Genomic DNA, 20,783 nt, shown 5'->3' on the forward strand with positions numbered 1-20,783 from the left:
GTAATATACCTTGAAGTTGAAAGAATTACATATACGTGCAATAATTTTAGTAATAAGAAGAGAAATTATTCAAAAAATAAGACTTTATTTAAGTCTTTATAGTCAGTGTACACAGGAACACTTCTGTGAATACAGGTCAGTATCTACATATATCACATCTGGTGCAGACTGCAAACAGCTTACCCTGGTATCTGATCTGTGGCACATTTACGATGTGTTGTTAACCCCAATATCTACTGTGCAATGTCATTTTATTCATCTATTTAATCTATTTAGGAACTCCAAGCACATTTAACCTGTAAGAAGCCTTGGTGTCCAATGGCCACAGCAACATTTTTCTAGGTATATCTCCTAAGGCAAGGGAAACAAAAGCTAAATAAACTATTGGGGGAGGGGTGCCTGGGTGGTTCAGTTGGTTAAGTATCAGGCTCTTGATTTCAGCTCAGGTCATGTCATGACCTCATGGTTCATCAATTTGAGTCCTGCATTGGGTACTGCGCTGGCTGAGAGCATGGAGCCTCCTTAGGACTCTCTCTCTCTCCTTCTCTTTCTGCCCCTCCCCTGCTCTCTCTCTCTCAAAAATAAATAATCATTAAAAAAATAATATATTTAAAAAAGTAAATTACTGGGACTACATCAAAATAAAATGCTTTTATAAAACAAAGGAAACCATCAATAGAACAAAAAGACAACATATTGAATGGAAGAAGATATTTGCAAATGATATACCCAACAAGGCATTTAATTAACATCCAAAATATAAAAATAACACCAAAAAACCCCTAAACAGTGTGGTTTAAAAACAGGCAGAGAACCTGAATAAACATTTTTCCAAGAAGACATACAGATGGCCAACAAGTTCATGAAAAGATTCTCCACATCACTCATCATCAGGAAAATGCAAATCAAAGCCACAATAAGATATCGCTTCACACCTGTTTGAATGCCTAAAATCCAAAAGACAAGAAACAACAAGTGCTGGAGAGGAGGTGGAGGAAAAGGAACCCTCATGTAGTGTTGGTGGGAATGGATATTGGTACAGCCACTGTGGAAAACAGTATGGAGTTTCCTCAAAAAATTGAAAACAGAAAGACCATATGACTCAGTAATTCCACTATCGGGTATTTTCCCAAAGAAAATGAAACACCAATTTGAAAGGATATAGGTACCCTTGTGTTTACTGCAGCATTATTTACAATTTACAATAGTCAAGACATGGAGGCAATGTAAGTGTCTATTGATGGACCAATGGATAAGGAAAATGTGGTATATTATGCAACCTTAAAAAAGGGTGAGATTGTGCCATTTGAGACATGGCATGGATGGCCCTAGAGGTTATTATGGTAAATGAAAGAAGCCAGACTGAGGAAGAGAAATACCATATGATTTCACTTATAAATAGAATCTTTAAAACTTGAATAAATACACAAAAAGCAGAATCAGACCTATAAATACAGAGAACTGAAGGCTGCCAGAGGGGGCAGGGGGTGAAAGGCTGGGCAAAATGGGTGAAGGGGAGAGGAAGATACAGGCCTCCAGTCATGGTATGAGTAAATCATAGGAGTAAAAGGCAGAGTATAAGGAATACAGTCAGTGATATTGTAAGAGTAATGGAATAGTACAGACGGTAGCTACCCTGGTATAAATTTGCCCAATCACTAAGTTGTACATCTGAAACAAACCTAACATTGTGTATTGACCATACTCAGAAAAAAAGCTTAGATGTCCAATATCTTACTAATGTACTTTTGTCCATAATGTGATATTTTGTTTTTAAAATATTTGAAGTATCTGTCTGAAAACCCAAGAGTCAACAATTTGTTAAAATGATAAATAAAAACCAATGTTAGCCAACATCAGGATGCTGGGAATTATTCACGTATAAATTGGCTTTAAAACTCTATGTGTCTCAGTGGCTTACGTCTACCTTATTTACATTGAGTACAAAGGATATTTCTATTAATAATTGTGAATAACAAGAGTATTAGAGGGCTACAACAATAGTCTTCATGAAATCTTCTATTATACCTATGCACTATTTTTTTCCAGAAATTTCTTACTCAATTCTCCTGAAAATCTTCCCATCCCCTGACCACACGCCCACAGGGCATGAAAACTTCAGCTAAGTCCATCAGAGTATCTTTCTTAGACATGGCCTATGCTGAGTTGGGTCACCTGCACTACAGATGGTGCTAAACCAAATTATGTGCAAAGGAAAGAAGCATTTATAAATTGTAAGGAACCCTAGAGTCCAATTACTTGAGGGTGTGAGCAAATGGCCATGTATACTGCTTTATAAAATCTGCTTCCACATACAACTAGATTTTTGAAAAGAACCAATTACAGTGGTGTTTTTTTTCTTTCCAGTAAGAGAAAGCATTTTAAAGTTTCAAGAACAGTTGGTAGAAGAACAAAAAGTACAATCCTTTTAAACAGTAAAAATAAGGCTCCTGTTATCTTGAATTATGATACAGCAGAAGCCAGTCCTCCTGTTCGCGTCGTGGGGGGGCAGCGTGACAGCTAAGCTACTTGGAAGAGAACTGAACACTTCACCACGACACGCTGTGGGACCTGCCTTTACCCACAGTACGTCCACTTATTGTGGGCACTTTTGCTGCAAAGACTGAAAAATGTTCAATGTAGGACTGCCATGTAAACACACCCTATTATTTAGATAGCCATGTTCTCCAGGAGAAAATGGTGAAGAAATGAAGTCCTCCGTGCCCACAGAGAACTGACCCTGTGAATGACCAGCTTGTGTGTCTCACCACAGAATTACTTATAATAGCATTACCTATAACACCCTCATTATTCAGCAGTGATAATAACACTACTGTGACTATTGTTGCCGCCACAGTAACTAATGGCTCACGTTTACTGATACTGTTTAAACAGTTAACAGATCTGATGAAATCCTCACACTAACTTTAAGAAATGTGCAATGATTTTGTTTTAAAGATAAGGTAACAGAAGTGGAGAGGTATTAGTAAGTTGCCCAAGAGCACGCAGGGGATGAAGTGGCAAAGTAGGATTCACATCAGATCGGCTGAGTACCCTCAGGCATAAAATCAGGCATAAAATCAAAGGTGCTAAATAATTAAAGTGCAGGTTTCCTAGCAAATCTCAATCGACATCCCTTGAGAGAGTTTGGGTTTTTTTGGAAAGTGGAGGGGGTGCTACATGGCGATGCTCGGGAAATTTCTCTTCACGTGAATTTCCTAAAATTTACAACAATGGATGATCATCCTGTCTGCTCTTCTCCCAACTTCATCTGCAAACTTGATTCAGGGCCTTCAAATCTCTTAACGCACACTGGTTATCACAGTGTGAAGGCCTGAAGGCCATGCATATCCCAGAGAGATTTGTCACTGACAACCCAGCCTGAAGATACAGAACACTCTGAAAAGGTGTTTTATCTTTTGACCTCAGTCAGTCTTTATCCACCTTCAGAGTTTGCTCTGATTTTATTTGCTGGCTGGGCTATTACAATTTTAAAACCATGTTAGAGCTGTATTGCCAGGCAGCAGTTAAAATGTTGCCATCAAAACCATAATGAAGGAGAACTTTCTTCTGCTTTGGAGAAGATGGCATGGATACACTTTTACCTGTCCCTCCTGCTAAGTGTGACTTTAAAAGCCTTGCTATCAGACTTTAGCCTCTACTACAAAGCTGTAATCATCAAGACAGCATGGTATTGGCACAAAAACAGACACATAGACCAATGGAATAGAATAGAAACCCCAGAACTAGACCCACAAAATTATGGCCAACTAATCTTTGACAAAGCAGGAAAGAATATCCAATGGAAAAAAGACAGCCTCTTTAACAAATGGTGCTGGGAGAACTGGAAAGCAACATGCAGAAGAATGAAACCAGACCACTTTCTTACACCATTCACAAAAATAAACTCAAAATGGATGAAACACCTGAATGTGAGACAGGAAACCATCAAAACCCTAGAGGAGAAAGCAGAAAAAAACCTTTCTGACCTCAGCCACAGAAATTTCTTACTTGACACATCCCCAAAGGCAAGGGTGTTAAAAGCAAAATGAACTATTAGGACCTCATCAAGATAAAAAGCTTCTGCACTGCAAAGGAAACAATCAACAAAACTAAAAGGCAACCAACGGAATGGGAAAAGATATTTGCAAATGACATATCGGACAAAGGCCAGTATCCAAAATCTATAAAGAACCCACCAAACTCCACACCTGAAAAACAAATAATCCAGTGAAGAAATGGGCAGAAGACATGAATAGACACTTCTCTAAAGAAGACATCCAGATGGCCAACAGGCACATGAAAAGATGCTCAACGTCGCTCCTCATCAGGGAAAAACAAATCAAAACCACACTCAGATACCACCTCACGCCAGTCAGAGTGGCTAAAATGGACAAATCAGGAGACTATAGATGCTGGCGAGGATGTGCAGAAACGGGAACCCTCTTGCACTGTTGGTGGGAATGCAAACTGGTGCAGCCGCTCTGGAAAACAGTGTGGAGGTTCCTCAAAAAATTAAAAATAGATCTACCCTATGACCCAGCAATAGCACAGCTAGGAATTTACCCAAGGGATACAGGAGTGTTGATGCACTGGGGCACTTGTACCCCAATGTTTATAGCAGCACTTTCAAACAATAGCCAAATTATGGAAAGAGCCTAAATGTCCATCAAGTGATAAATGGATAAAGAAGGTGTGGTTTATACACACAATGGAATACTATGTGGCAATGAGAAAGAATGAAATATGGCCTTTTGTAGCAACATGAATGGAACTGTAGAGTGTTACGCTAAGTGAAATAAGTCATACAGAGAAAGACAGATACCATATGTTTTCACTCTTATATGGATCCTGAGAAACTTAACAGAAGACTATGGGGGAGGGGAAGAAAAAAAAAAGAGAGGGAGGGAGCCAAAGCATAAGAGACTCTTAAAAACTGAGAACAAACTGAGGGTTGATGGGGGGTGGGAGGGAGGGGAAGGTGGGTGATGGGCACTGAGGAGAGCACCTGTTGGGATGAGCACTGGGTGTTGTATGGAAACCAATCTGATAGTAAATTTCATATTAAAATAAATAAATAAATAAAATTAAAAAAAAACCTGAGAATAAACTGAGGGTTGATGGGCGGTGAGAGGGAGAGGAGGGTGGGTGATGGGTATTGAGGAGGGCAGCTGTTGGGATGAGCACTGGGTATTGTATGGAAACCAATTTGACAATAAATTTCATTAAAAAAATAAATAAAAATAAATAAATAAAAACCTTGCTATCACATATAAAACAGAAGAAGAGTCTGAAGGTGGAGAAAAGAGAGCAGTCTGACCAGGGACTTTGGGACCTGAGGGACATAATATTTAGTTCTCTGGGATTTCTTTCTGTTTCAGATATCCCACACCTGGAGTTGGAGAAGCTGGCCACCCTGAAACACCAACAATTACAAACAAAAATCCCCCCAAAAAGCCTACACTCTTTGGCCAAAGGATCAGGAAAGGGGCAGTTTACCAGGACAAAACTTTCAGTCATAACTGGTCTAGTCCAGTTGAACACCATAAAAAACTGTGGCCCCACCCACAGCAATGCAGAGCTGAGACTGGCACTCTCACGAAGCTGTGCACAGATGCCCTAATACCTCTCTGAGATAAAGCCAAATAGGGACCAGGTGCTTTCCCACTCAATGGTCAGTGTTGAAGACAATATGGGGAAGGCGAATTTCTATGTCAGGCCGTAATGACATAACACCACCCCCTTCTGCTGCCAAGTGGTATCCCATAAAGCCAGCTGAAACAATAAGTTTAAGTAAGATGCAGAGTCTTGTAAAATCAAGATGTCCAGACTTCAGCTGAAAGTCACTTATCATAACAAGAACCAGGAAGATCTCAAATTGAATGAAAAAGGACTGAATCAGTGTCAACATCGAGATAAAAGAATGTTAGAATTATCTGGCACAGCTTATGCAAAAATTAACTCAAAACGGTTCAAAGACTTAAATGTAAAATATAAAACTAAAACTTTTAGGAAGAAAACCTAGGAGATAAACTTTAGGATATAGGGCTAGATAAAATAATGCTTAGATTTGACATCACAAGAATGATCCATACAAGGAAAAACTGACAAAGTGAACTTCATCAATATTAAATTTTTTTTGCAGAAGACCTTGTTAAGAGGATGAGGAAACAAGCTATAGAAAGGGAAAAAATATAAACCACATTCTCAATAAAGGACTAGTATCTAAAATATACAAAGAACCCTCAAAATTCAACAGTCAAAAACAATCCAGTTAGAAAATCGTAAAAAGACATGAAGAAGCATTTCACAGAAGAGGATATATAGGAGACAAATAATTCCAAGAAAAAATGTTCAGCATCACTAGCCATTAGGGGAATACAAATTAAAATCACAGTAAGGTATTACTACCTATCTAACAGAATACATCACCCAACAACAACAAAAAAATGGCAACACCAAATGTTGAAGAGGATGCTGAGAAATTGGATCATTCATACATTGCATATATGAGAATGTAAAATGATACCGTCACTATGGAAAACAGTTTGGCAGTTTCTTTAAATACCAAACATGCAACTACTATACAATTCAAGAACAATGCTTCTAGGAATTTATCCTAGAGAAACGAAGACTTATGTTTACATAAAAAACCAGCACAGAAACATTTATAGCAGCTCTGTTCATAATAGCCAAAATGTGAAAACAACCCAGGTGTCCTTCATCTGAGCAATACTGAGAAATAATAAAGAACAAACCAAATATGTTTATATATTTATGTATTTATGTGTGTACACACAGACACACAGACACACACACATATATATATATAAATATATATACATATACATATATATATATATATATAAACCTGGATGAATCTCCAGAGAATTATGTGGAGTCAGAAAAAAAGCCTATTACATGATTACATGTATAAATGATTATATTCATACAACATGCTGGAAATGCCAAAATTATAAAAATGGAGAAGATTTGTGATTATCAGGGTTAAGGAAGAGGTGGAAATGGGAAGGAAGTGGGTTTGGCTATAAAAAAGCAACATGAGGGATCCGTAGGGTGATGGAAATATTCTGTGTCTTGACTATATCAATGTCAATATCCTAGCTGTGATATTGTCCTATAGTTCTCTAAAATGTTACCATTGTGGAAACTGGGTAAAAGCTCTGTAATATTTCTTACAACTCTGTAATAATTCTTACAACGGCATGTGTATAAGTATCACAGAATAAAAAAGGTTAATTAAAAAAAAAAACATGAAAGAAGGGACACATGTCAGTCGGTTAAGTGTCTCTTGATTTTGGCTCAGGTCATGATCTCATGGTTTATGGGATTGAGCCCCATGTGGGGCTCTGCGCTGATGGCGTGGAGCCTGCATGGGATTCTTTCTCCCCCTCTCTCTCTGCCCCTCCCTGCACACACACAAACACATACATGTGTACAAACTCTCTCTCAAAATAAACATTAAAAAAAGAAACAACATGAAAGAACAAAATAAAAAAAATTCAATATAAAAAACCCCAAGTGGGGCACCTGGGTGGCGCAGTCGGTTAAGCGTCCGACTGCAGCCAGGTCACGATCTCGCAGTCCGTGAGTTCGAGCCCCGCATCAGGCTCTGGGCTGATGGCTCAGAGCCTGGAGCCTGTTTCGGATTCTGTGTCTCCCTCTCTCTCTGCCCCTCCCCCATTCATACTCTGTCTCTCTCTGTTCCAAAAATAAATAAACGATGAGAAAAAAAATTAAAAAAAAAAAAAAAAAACCAAGCCAGGAGTCTGGGTGGCTCAGTCACTTAAGTGGCCAACTTTGGCTCAGGTCATGATCATGCGATTCTGGAGTTGGAGCCCCCCGTCAGGCTCTGTGCTAACAGCTCAGAGCCTGGAGCCTGCTTCGGATTTCTGGGTCTCCTTCTCTCACTGCCCCTTTCCTATTGTGTTCTGTCTCTCTCTCAAAATAAATAGACATTAAAAAAAAAAAAAAACAAAACCCAAACCTTCAAACCAAAAATAAACTCCAGCAGTATTAAGCAACAACATGTTTTGAGCCTCTACTATGGACCAAGTAGTGCACTTGGTAATACACGAAGTAATACACTAAGCTAACGCTATGAGGTAGGTACTATTTTCCACATGAAACTGAGAAAACAATCACTTGCTCCTGTTTGTTTAAATGAGGCAGTACAGCTAGTGCATGTATTAGGAAGTTTTTCATACTATCTCAAACTTAGTTTGTTAAAAGAAAGAGTTTAACTTTATTTCCCAAACTCACAGCTTGGTTTCCTTAGGTGAATCTCAGCTCTGAAAGCAGAGAAAATAAAATTTAACGTAAGGTGGCCATCCTGAAACAGTCAGGAGAACCTGGTAGGAGAGTCAGGGAAGACTTTTTATCTTTTTAAGTAAAAGTAAAAATTAATTTCATCAAGGGCTAGGCAACAGTCTTAAGACAAGGTTCTATAATGGAGGATTTATAAAAATAATGGCTAAAAGCTGACATTTTTGTCAATATAGATGAAAACTACTGCATCTACTGCCATTTCTGATGTTTTGAAGACTATTCTTCATCAGACCTAAAAAAAAAAAAACATTCTTGGTCAACTGAATTTGAGTTTTATTTATTTTTTTAATTTTATTTTTATTTTTATTTTTTTATTTTTTTTCAATATATGAAATTTATTGTCAAATTGGTTTCCATACAACACCCAGTGCTCATCCCAAAAGGTGCCCTCCTCAATACCCATCACCCACCCTCCCCTCCCTCCCACCCCCCATCAACCCTCAGTTTGTTCTCAGTTTTTAACAGTCTCTTATGCTTTGGCTCTCTCCCACTCTAACCTCTTTTTTTTTTTTTTTCCTTCCCCACCCCCATGGGTTTCTGTTAAGTTTCTCAGGATCCATATAAGAGTGAAAACATATGGTATCTGTCTTTCTCTGTATGGCTTATTTCACTTAGCATAACATTCTCCAGTTCCATCCATGTTGCTACAGAGGGCCATATTTCATTCTTTCTCATTGCCATGTAGTACTCCATTGTGTATATAAACCACAATTTCTTTACGCATTCATCAGTTGATGGACATTTAGGCTCTTTCCATAATTTGGCTATTGTTGAGAGTGCTGCTATAAACATTGGGGTGAATTTGAGTTTTAAATAGAAATCTATCCATCTATCCATCATCTCTATAGACACACACACATGAAAATATATACATGTACATAAGCTATCAAATAGGTTATTAATATTTTATAAATTATATTGTAGTGGACTCATAAAACAGTGAATACTGAAGGTTACTTAGAAATTACCAAGTCAAACTTTCTCATCTCATAGCTGAGGAAACTGAAGCCTCCCCAAATTAAGATCCTTACTATTCACAGTGTAAAATCCAGAATTAAAACTCAGGATCCCTGACTCCTGTTCCTCGATTTCACTATTCTTACTTCCTCAAGCAATTTGATGGATGAAAAGAGAATGAAACATCGAGGGGACTGGGAACACAGAATCACAGGGCAATTTAAATTGGTCAAAGTGAGAGCTATTAACAAATGCGGCTTTCTGTAATTAAACATATTTTAATCCATGATCTTTTCACAAACAATGCTTCTTATTCCCTGGCAAAATGAAAGCAGCCTCATCTATATTTGAAATGCACACAGGACACTCCCCCAAGGCCAGATTTCCCAGATTCCTATCATAACCCACCCTCAAAGGGACTGAAGCCTTTACAAGCACAACTATGTTCTGTTCCACGTGTCATTTGCTTTAGGATCTTACAGTGACATCCTGGAACTGGAGCCGCATCGCGGAGCCAGATGACTGAGGTCGACTGGTGATCTCCAATATGGTTCTCAGCAAGATGTCCAGCAGGCTGGCCACTATCACATCGATTTCCTCCAACACAGATTTTTCCTTAAAAGAAAGAAATAAGGAATTCAGGCAATTGTGGCTGAATATGTGTATTAATCTCTCTGTAATGGAAAAGGGGGGAAAAACCACATTTCCAAATCAGGAATCAAAAAGAGAACTGGATAACTTGACAGACCTGGACCTCACCTATGTCACCTTAGTAAATGGCCTTCTTTTATAGACAACAAAGGCACAGAGAACTTAACAGCTTACCCAAGAGAACCCAGCTAGGCTGTGCAGTTGTGCCTGAAAGGTGCCAATGACAAGGTGGGGTGATGTCCTGGAAAGCATCAAACTACTCCAGAGCACTAGCTGTGCACTAACACAGTGTGTGATGTGGCCAAGTCAGATGCCTTTCTGGGTCTGATTCCTCACTGAAAGTCCCTCGTGTTTCCCCAAGTCCTTAATTCTTTTTATTTCAGACTGTGCTTACATACACTCTTCTTGAGCTGCATAGTTATTTTCTAAAACTCTAAGTGCAAACAACTATTCCTATACAAATGATTTTTAAAAAGCTCTACAGGTGTAGACTGTACAACATTCAGTATAGATGAATACCATGAGCTCCAGACTGAACCTCATGTCAATGGCCATGGTGGACTGCTTCCCTAAAAGAGAATTAATACTATCCAAGCCCCCAGGACTTGAGAGAGAAACCCAAGTTGCTCTTCTCTGACTGTATGCAGTGGAGTTGGATTCTGATTACAACTGCACAAGACAAAACTCTGTGTACTCAGGCTCTCTACCGAGGAGACTGTCTTCCAAACACACAAACAAAAACTTTTACAAAGTGTGAATCTGAAAGAGCTTTTTGGCCACGGTTTTATGATAAACTTTCTTACACTTCCGATAAAACTACCATAGTTTCCCCTCCAGGGCAGAGTTTCTGTTCTGAATTCCTTATCAGATAAGTCCAAAAGCTGACTGCAACTTCCAAACTGAAGTAGACAGGAGAAATTAAAAAAAATCTTTTCCACTACTGCTGATACTTGTTTTCAGTTTTCTGCAGTGAACTATCTCACTTAGCAGAATTACGGTTTATAAAAACATTCTAACTAGGCACAGCATAGCTATTCTTTACTGAACGACACAGAAAAATTTTAAAGCAAAACTATCATTCTCTCCCTGTTGTCACTGTTCGACCCAGTCCCAGATCACCCTTGGGGCCTGGGATCACGGGGATGTGGAAAAATCAGTCGTCCCTCCCCGTGCAGATCTTATTACACTTTTATACACAGAGTTTCTGCCCTTCTCCTCTCAAGTGTCAACTTTGTTCCCACAGTGCGGGGCCCTGTCTCAATTATGTCCACTGGGGTCCCAAGCCAGCTCACTGCTGAGCCCTTCAGAAGGCGATCCTAGGTAACAGAGACAACAATGGGGAAACTATATAGTGTATGGCAGGGAGGCAGAGGCACAGGAGTCTCAGCACTGCTCTGTACAAGCTGTCAAAGATGAGCAAATGCCAATTCACGGCTGCAGGCTGACAGAACTAGAACAGGACACCCTTTCCATGTGGATTTCACATCAGTCCCATGAGCCATGAACACGAGTATCCAAAGAACTGTCCTCATTTCTAAGTAAGCATGTGATTTTTTGCTATCTGCCCTGTATCTTCTAATGTGACTATACAGCACCAAGAGTCAGGTACATCCACAGGAATTCCCAAAGCCCCTGACAATTCGGTATTATTGTTGGGGCTGGGTAATGACTGCAGTGCAAGACATCCTTGGTCTCCTGGGCCCTTCCTCTGCTTCTACGATTTCTGTGGGACCCAAGGGCGATGGGCCCAAGGGCCATGGCCAAGCTCTGAGCATCACCATGCAGCCTTCCACAGAATGGGCCCCAAAAGACTTCACTTTACAGGCAGTAATTTATTCTTGCCACAGAGTATTCATCATATCAAGATTAAAGACACATGTGGGAGGCTTTGAGATTTCTAATTTTTCTCACTGGGTATTCAGTTCTTTCTTGAAATACAAGTTGAGGAGGTTATTTGGGGTTACAGCAATCTCACAAGGTTAAAAAAAATATTTCAGAAGAATAGCAAAATGTCCAACCCAGCTGGAAATAAAAGTGAGAGTCTCAGAGGGTTATTCTTCAGTGTGGTTTCTCTGAAAACTTGAGAGTTTTTATTTCCAGAAGCCATTTGATGGGAACTACATACTATGATCTGTATTTACTCACTGAGCTATTTTTCTTGATGAGACAAAATACGTTGCTAAGGATTCGTGCACACATGATCAGGTCCTTCTGTTCTTGCAGGTGCATGTGGAGGTGATGTAACACGACAGGCAGGAGAATGTACCTGGAATCTGGAGAGAACAGAAGCATTAGTGTCACATCTATGGAGGCCCACGCCAACCTTGTACACACCCATACCTACTCTAACTGTACTGGTTAAACGATTAACACATAGTGAAAAGCTACATAATTGGTATTGGAAAAAAAGTAGTCCGTTTCCCTAATCCATGATTCCTGCACTCAAGAAGTCTTTGACTCTTATACTGAAAATAGGTTATTTTTTTAAATTGTCTGTTTTACCTCCAAATATCTAAATGGCATGCTTATCTGGTCATTTTCTGATTTTTCACTGAGACTGATCATCCAGTGACTTCTTACTATAATAGGTGAAAATTTAGCTTTTCTTACCCTCTTGTCTTCTCCCCAGTCTCGGAAAAAACATTTTTTTTTTGGTCACAATTTCTGGCTAAATTAACATTTTGCATTTGCTGCCATTCTGATTTCCAGTGCTTTGCACATGGCCAAGTTTTTGTTTTACTTTTATCTCTTTTTTTATTTTTTTTATTTTTTTTAAAAAAAATTTTTTTTTCCAACGTTTATTTATTTTTGGGACAGAGAGAGACAGAGCATGAACGGGGGAGGGGCAGAGAGAGAGGGAGACACAGAATGGGAAACAGGCTCCAGGCTCTGAGCCAGCAGCCCAGAGCCCGACGCGGGGCTCGAACTCACGGACCGCGAGATCGTGACCTGGCTGAAGTCGGACGCTTAACTGACTGCGCCACCCAGGCGCCCCCTTTTATCTCTCTTTAAAAGCTTTCAGGAGGGGCGCCTGGGTGGCTCAGTCGGTTGAGCACCGGCTTCAGCTCAGGTCACGATCTCACGGTCCGTGAGTTCGAGCCCCGCGTCGGGCTCTGTGCTGACAGCTCAGAGCCTGGAGCCTGTTTCGGATTCTGCGTCTCCCTCTCTCTCTGACCCTCCCCCATTCATGCTCTGTCTCTCTCTGTCTCAAAAATAAATAAACATTAAAAAAATTTTTTTTAAAGCTTTCAGGAAATTATTCCTGGTAATTCAAATTTTCATGACCACATGCCTTGCTTTGGCCCTTGAAACCTACAAAAACTCATGTCCTGCAGCGCTGGGATCTTGTCTTGAAGTACTTCCAGCATTATTTCCTTTTCTCTATTTCTTCTGTCCTCAGTCTGGAACTCTGACTACACTGACATCACGAATCTCTTAAAATATCTTCTTTTCTTGATTTTTTTTCCATCTTTCTGCCCAACTTCTTTATCTTCCAACTCTTCTATTCAATTTTCTTGTTTTTGCTACCCTATATTTAATCTCCAAGAGTTTGTTCTTATTTCCACCTGGGCCACCACACAGCTCCTTGTGCTCAGAAGGACCCCACACTTGGTTTCATGCTAGGCTGCTCCCATGATGAAATTCCCAATAATTTTCAAAGAGGTATTGCATTTTTATTATGCAGCCTTTCCTGTTTATTATTCTTTATTTCTTTTTATAGAAGGTTTCATTCTTATTTCACGGATGCACTATTTTCTCTTTCTGGGTTAGTTGGGAGACAATTTTGTGATTTCTTTTTCTCCTTCAATTATCTTTTTCTTTCAAGTTCTTTTTTCTGTTTCTTCATTTTGATCTCTGCTTTCACATTTAAGGTTTTCGTACAGTATCTGTTGATTGTTGTCTGTCTTTACAAGCAAGTCACTAACATGCTAACTGGGTGGGGGGGACCCACAACAGTGCCTCGGCAAGCTTGTAAACTGGTGAAGCTTCACAGCAAGGAGGGAAGGCATCCAGATGTTTCATCAGGGGACCCTCAAATTTCAGAATCCAAGATGCCTTTTCTTGGGCTTGTCAGTTTCTCTACAGAGGAATCTGCCAAACTCCTCTCTGGGGAGCATGAAACCATCATCTTCTAGTAACTTGAAATCAGGAGAAGAAGGGGCAGGTGAGGGTCTCTTTGTTTAATTGTGAGGCCCTGTTTATGGTGTGGAGCCTCATTCTCAAATTTAGCAGGCTCTGAACTCCTGAATCTAGGCACATCTCATTCACTTTCTTTAGAGGGTAAGCTTTGCATTTTTGGCTAAATTGACTATTCTGTCTAAGGACTTTTTATTCAATTTTTTTATTTCTAGCACCCTTAATTTTCAGATACCTTGTATTTTCTTTTTATTTTTCTTCGTTTTTTGTAAAGTTTATTTATTTATTTTTCATAATCTCTATATCCAACATGGGGCTCGAACTCACGACCTTGAGATCATGAGTCACCTGCTCTTCTGACTAAGCCAGTCAGGTGCTCCTGAATACCTGCTATTTTCAATTCTTGATCCTTTCTGAAACAGCTCCGCCCCGTCTGCGGATCTGTAGTGTAAACTGGCCTGTTCTTGGCACCACTCCAACAACACACACCTGTGTGCATCAGCCTTCTCTCGTCTGCTGTCAGCTGCCACTCATCTTTGTTAAAACTGTTGAGATTTATGCCTTGTCATCTCTTCTCCCAGGCTCATAAACTTGGGAGATTACACATTTAAAAAAAAAATTCCTTGGGGCACCTGGGTGGCTCAGTTGGTTAAGCAGCCGACTTTAGCTCATGTCATGATCTTGTGGTCCGTGAGTTTGAGCCCCGTGTCGGGCCCTGTGCTGACAGCTCAGAGCCTGGAGCCTGTTTCGGATTCTGTGTCTCCTCCTCTCTCTGCCCCTCCCCTGCTCACACTCTGTTTCTCTCTCAAAAATAAACAAACATTAAAAAAATTTAAAAAAAATTCCCTTACCGACCACAGATACAAAAACCCTTTTCACACCTTTGGCAAATCATTTCTAGCAATATGTAAAATACATATTATTACTTCACAACCAGGTAGTGTTTATCTTAAAAGCAAGGTTTGTTAAACATCTGAAAATCATACTTGTATACTTTCACCAGGGAAGAAAAGTAAGTACAGTCGATTCTTGTTATTCATGGTAGTTTTAAGTTGGAACAAGTCACTGGAAAACCATGAAATGGCAAATAACGAATCATTTCTCCTAGGGGAAGTATATGTGTGTATAATATAGGATGCATATCCCACATAGGTAACAATATTAAATCCTAAAAACAACTCATCCAGGTAGATTCTATTTTCTTTATTTGATAAAAGAGAACACGAGGTTTAGATGTGCTAAGTGACTTGCCTGAGGCTACCCCACGAAGAAGGGCCAGAGTTGGGATTCAAACTCTAGCAGCTGGCCCCGGAGATGAGCTTCTTGCACTGCACTGCACTGCCCCCTACTGCTCCATTCTCTAGTTAGAGGAGCATGAGAGTGTAAGGGAATGCAGAGCATTGCAGTGTTTGAGCTCAGCTGGGAATCTGTGTATTCTGCTACTCAAATATTTCACTGCTTTGTGCAAGTCCACGAATGAACGTGAGAGGGTCACAAGTATTGATTTTGAGGTCACAAACACATTTTAATAAGGAAATCCATAAATAAAGAATTTTGACTGTATAAGGATCATTTCTCTATCAATTGGAAGTCTTATATTTATCCCTAATTTGTCATTAAGTATTTGAAACAGTAACATAACTGACTTATGCAGTATATATTTCAATCTTTTGAAAAAGTAACAAGTATGCTTATTGTCCTGAGTGTTTACTTTTTTTTTTTTTTAACGTTTATTTATTTTTGAGACAGAGAGAGACAGAGCATGAACGGGGGAGGGTCAGAGAGAGGGAGACGCAGAATCCGAAACAGGCTCCAGGCTCTGAGCTGTCAGCACAGAGCCCGACGCGGGGCTCGAACTCACGGACCACGAGATCGTGACCTGAGCCGAAGTCGGCCGCTCAACCGACTGGGCCACCCAGGTGCCCCGAGTATTTACTTTTCAACAGGATGTCATAAGCAAAAAACTATTGTTAAGACTGTAATTGTCATATTATTTATGGATATGCCCACTTGCAAATGCCCTAGCTCCTTTCCCTGATCTGCTTGATTTTCTTTTTCTTTTTTAATTTTTTAAAATATTTGTTTATTTTAGAGAGAGAGAGAGAGAGAGAGAGAGAGAGAGAGACAGAGAGTGTGAGTGGGGGAGGGGTGAGAGAGAGGGAGACACAGAATTTGAAGCAGGCTCCAGGCTCTGAGCTGTCAGCACAAAGCCAGACGTGGGACTTGAACTCACAAACTGCAAGATCGTGACCTGAGCCAAAGTCAGATGCTTAACCGACTGAGCCACCCAGGTGCCCTGATCGTCTTGGTTTTCTAAATGATGTCACCTCTGCAGCAATTTAGAAAGATTATTCCTGATTTATTAAAACTCATGTATCTTATAAATAGTTGCATAAATAATTCAACTTAACTAACTCAAGAAACAATGGACAACCTAAATAACTCTATACTTAGTAAAGAAATTGAACTCATAGATCAGAAACTTCCCACAAGAAAAATTCCAGGCCCAGATGGCTTCTATGAATTCTATAAAGCATTATGGAAAAAATCAAATCAAAGTCTACAAAAATTCTCCCAGAAAATAAACAGGGAACACAACTAACTCTTTGAGGCCAGTATTATTGATGCCAAAATTACTCAAAGATATTACAAGAAAACTATAGATTGCTATCTCTCATGAACATAGATGCAAAAATCTTTATAAAATTTTAGCAAAATAAATCTAGTTATATAAATTTTAGCAAAATAAATCTAGTTATATATACATATATATATATATATAAACACTATGATCAAATAGGATTTATCATTAAGGCAAATTTGGTATAATATCTGAAAGTCAATCAACATTAATTCAACATATTAACATATGTAGAGAAAATGAGCAAAACTCAGCATCCATTCATGATAAAAAGTGTCAGGAAGCTAAGAATAGAAGGTAATTTTCTCAAATTGATAACGAGCATTATAATGCCTACCTTTAGCTAACATAATAGGTAACAGTGAAAGATTGAAAGCTTTCTCCCCAAGAGCAAAATTAAGGCAGGGATGGCCAACCTCACCAACTCAATTCAGCACTGTAGTGGATTCTTTCCTAGTCAGTATAAGATATATCATATGTCATAAAGAATATGATTCTTTATCCTAATAAAAATCAGAGAGCATGCAAAATATTCACAGCTGGGAAAGCACCATTATCAGTGTTTGCATGATTGGTTTATCAACACAAGGAGGTTTGGTGCCATAGGTTTACCATCACAACAAACCACACAAGGCATAGCCATTCTTCACTTTCAGCAACACAGAACATTAAACTCCAAACTTGTAAAATAATGCACTGCAGGCTTCCTTTAAAGCCTTTAAGCCTTACCAGGAAACTTAAATACTTATTTATAAATCAATTACTTGACAAAAAGAACCAAGAAAAAGAAACTAACAAATTACATGACAGGAGTCACTGCCTCGTGATGATTAATTAGAACAGAAGATAAAGCTTATCTGGTATGTTCCTGCAGGTAGCACAATTTGATTTCTAAAAATTCAATTTGCAACCAACTGTTAAGAGAATACCGACTGCAAAAAAGCGAGGCAGGTAGACAAATAATTCGTGTGTGGTGTGCATAAAAAGAAATATAGGACTACCTACATTGCAGATTTGCTTTTTCTCCATACTAGGGCAATGTCAGCCAATGCAAATGATACAATTGGTGGGGAAATGCCAAACTCGCTGACTGGTTAAAATGCTAATTCTTACCTTTAAAAGGAAACACTTGGACTCATCAAGCAGGACCCAAGAAAAAAAGAAAACCTGCAGTTGAACACTCACTTCCCATACATTTAGCAAAAGAACGTGTTATGCAGTTTCTGTCCTTGAAAGTGTCGACACCCTCATATTCTACATCTCAGACACAGCTCACTGTGTTATGTATCTCGTGGACTGTATAAAGGAGTGACTCTCATTTACTTTTTATTTTGCCAGTACACACGTGAGTGGATAAAGCCAGCTCCCATTAGTAATTCCCAATGGGTGTGGGGCTAGGAAGGAGGAGAAGCAGCTATTAAATGCTGGGAGCCACCAATCACTGAAATGCTAATGTCACAGATAGCAACAAAAGTTGCAAATGAGCCTTTCACACCCTGGAGGGCAGACCCTGAATGGAAAGAAGGGCAGACAACACAGGGGCTACGTTCTCATGCAGACAATGTCAGGATCACAGAGGGAAAACAACAGTAGAGGCCTAGAGATGATCTCTGAGTGTGGTTTTTAGAGCTCACTCCCCAGATTTATTCCCACCCTGGATGCCTCCACCACGGGGCGCCCTTTCTAAGGCTCAACAGATGCTATGCCCACTTGTTACTTTTATCAACTGTGTTCTGCTTCTGGTCTGGGCTTCCCACAGCCCAAGCTGTTCTGTTGTCATATTCATGCTCATCCTTAGCTCAGAGGTTGCTTTTCCAGTAAGATTTTTTATGCATATCATTTATTCAATACCGATTGCTGCTCTATCCTGATTCCTAATGTGTGACCCAGAACATAGTATTCATTCATGAAACCTCTACTGAGCACCTACTATGCACCAGACACAGTACTGGGAGATGGAAATATCATTGTGATGAAGACAAAGTCCTTGTACTCTGAGGTTTTCCTTGTGGAGCAAGGGATGAAGACAGACTTTAAACAATTAAAATCCAATTCTTTTTTCAGTTACAGCCCTAACAAGTGATCCAAGAAGCAGAAAACAAAACAGGCATGAGAAGGAGATTATGAGAGCGAGAACTGAGTGAGCAGGGCAGACTGGAGATGATTCAGAAGATGCGAGTTACTGAGCCCAGCAGGGTGAACAAGGATCACCTAACATCACAGAGGAGCAGGAAAGTGTGGGTTCCACTAGAGTGAAGCACAAGCAGATGGGACCAGGCAGGTGGGGAGGGTGAGGCGACAGGGCCTGCAAGATCAATCCTCTTCTGTGTCCTCAAAACAGAGCACAATCAGTGGATGTGAGCAAGGGAGGTGGGAGTGACATCGTCGGGTGTGAGTTTCTGGAAGGGAACTCTGGCTGCACACATGGATGGGCAAAAGGAGAGGGAAGCAAGTCTGGACATGCCCGAGGGCATGCAGGCAAGGCGGCAGTGTGGGATAGACCTGTGTCTGGTCAGGGGGAGGCACAGATACGGGCCACCGCAGAGGCCCAAGAATAGTCTCTGGAGAGGTGGAGATGAAGGGCAGAAGGAAGAGTAAGGTTTCACGGACAGCTCAGAGCTCCAGGGGTTGGTGCTGCCATATACTGAGACAGAAGGAACAGACTGAGAGGGAAAAGGGGTTTGAGGAGCTTCTGCGACATCTGTGTAGAGAAGCTGAGGACAGACGGCTACTCAGGTTTGGAGCCCAGAGGAGATATCCAGTCGCCTAGAAATACGACTGTGAGGGTGGTGTCGGCACATGGACCACAAACTGAGGTGGTGTGGGTGGGATGAACCCCAAGGCTCACTCATGCCTCCCTACTACACAGGACCTCCTTCCCTCCCCAGGTCACAACTGCTGCATCTTATCAAATCTTAACTCCTTGTTCAAAGTCAGCTTTCATGGTAAACTAGCAGCAGACTGAGGGCAGGGGCTGGATGTTTCACTAGCTACAATATCTCTAGCATCATACCTGGCATGGGGTCTGGCTGCAATACTCATTTGTTGAATAAATGAATGAACTGCCCCATGAGTCTGCTGGATAGGAGAAGCAGCGGAAATGGAGCCCCCTGTGTCTCCATGTTTTAACCTGGCTTAAACAGGAAGTGAGACAGCACATTGTCACAGTCTGGCTTGCAGTGACTCCCTCTGCCAGTGATCGCCCTGAGCCAGCGGGGGAACACAGCTACTCCCATATGTCAACGCAGATTGGTCAGCTGCTTATAGCAGTGGATACAAGGCACACATCCCAGCCCGTTGCCCCCTGCCCCCACCCCCCCGAAAACCAGTGCAGATGTGAACAGGTGAACAGGTAAGGAACGAGAAGATACAGCTTTCAACCATTCCCATGTAATGTGCTTACTCACGCCAGTCAATTTAAAGATTTCAGCAGAAAGGTAAGAACACAGTTTAAATTGGGTCTTGCCATTTACATTGATTTTCACACAAATAAAACTTAGGGTAAACTATGATTTTAGGGGCACTTCCACCTTCCTCCCCAACCTCTATACGTCAGCTCTACTCTTCCTGCTATTGCCAAAGTGGTCCTCTCCAAAACTTAGACCCTTCCCTGGCCCTGAGGAAACAGGAAGATTTGTGAGGAGAGAGGGAAAAATGAGTTGTTCAATTTTTACACATTAAATATGTCTGATTAGACCCCAGATGACTTAGATGTCAAATGCCAATCTATGTAGGTTGCAAATCTTAGCTATGGCCTTCATGTTTGGCCATATGCCCTCGACTCTGAACTTGGGGTGTGACTAACAGGGCTAATTCTGCCTGGTTATGAAACAGCTCCAGCTCTGAGGCTGTCCGTGGACCCTTAACTCAACCTGGCTTGACTCTTCCCGTGATGTTTTCTCATACCCGTCTTTGGTATTGACTATGGTGTCCCTCTTTCCATCTCTTTTCTGTATTAATTTTTAATCTAAGCTCAATCAGGAGTATTCTATAATCATTCTGATACCTATGCATGCATCCTCTGCTTTTTTTCTCCTTGGGATTTGTG

The 20,783-nt window shown here is 40.4% G+C and overlaps 1 protein-coding gene across 5 annotated transcripts in view; it reads right to left on the reverse strand.

Moving 5' to 3' along the window:
• DOCK4 (dedicator of cytokinesis 4) overlaps window positions 1–20,783 on the reverse strand; it is a 434,026-nt gene that overhangs the window by 104,107 nt on the left and 309,136 nt on the right. For all 5 annotated transcript variants that reach the window (XM_043589284.1, XM_043589283.1, XM_043589286.1 and 2 more), the window contains exons 24-25: window positions 12,103–12,230; window positions 9,787–9,921 (exon numbers count right to left, since the gene is read on the reverse strand). In XM_043589284.1, the coding sequence (XP_043445219.1) occupies window positions 9,787–9,921; window positions 12,103–12,230 (263 nt within the window). The remainder of the gene's footprint in view (window positions 1–9,786; window positions 9,922–12,102; window positions 12,231–20,783) is intronic.

The sequence above is a fragment of the Prionailurus bengalensis genome, chromosome A2 (genome assembly GCF_016509475.1).
Source record: "Prionailurus bengalensis isolate Pbe53 chromosome A2, Fcat_Pben_1.1_paternal_pri, whole genome shotgun sequence".
Classification (NCBI taxonomy): Eukaryota; Metazoa; Chordata; class Mammalia; order Carnivora; family Felidae; genus Prionailurus; species Prionailurus bengalensis.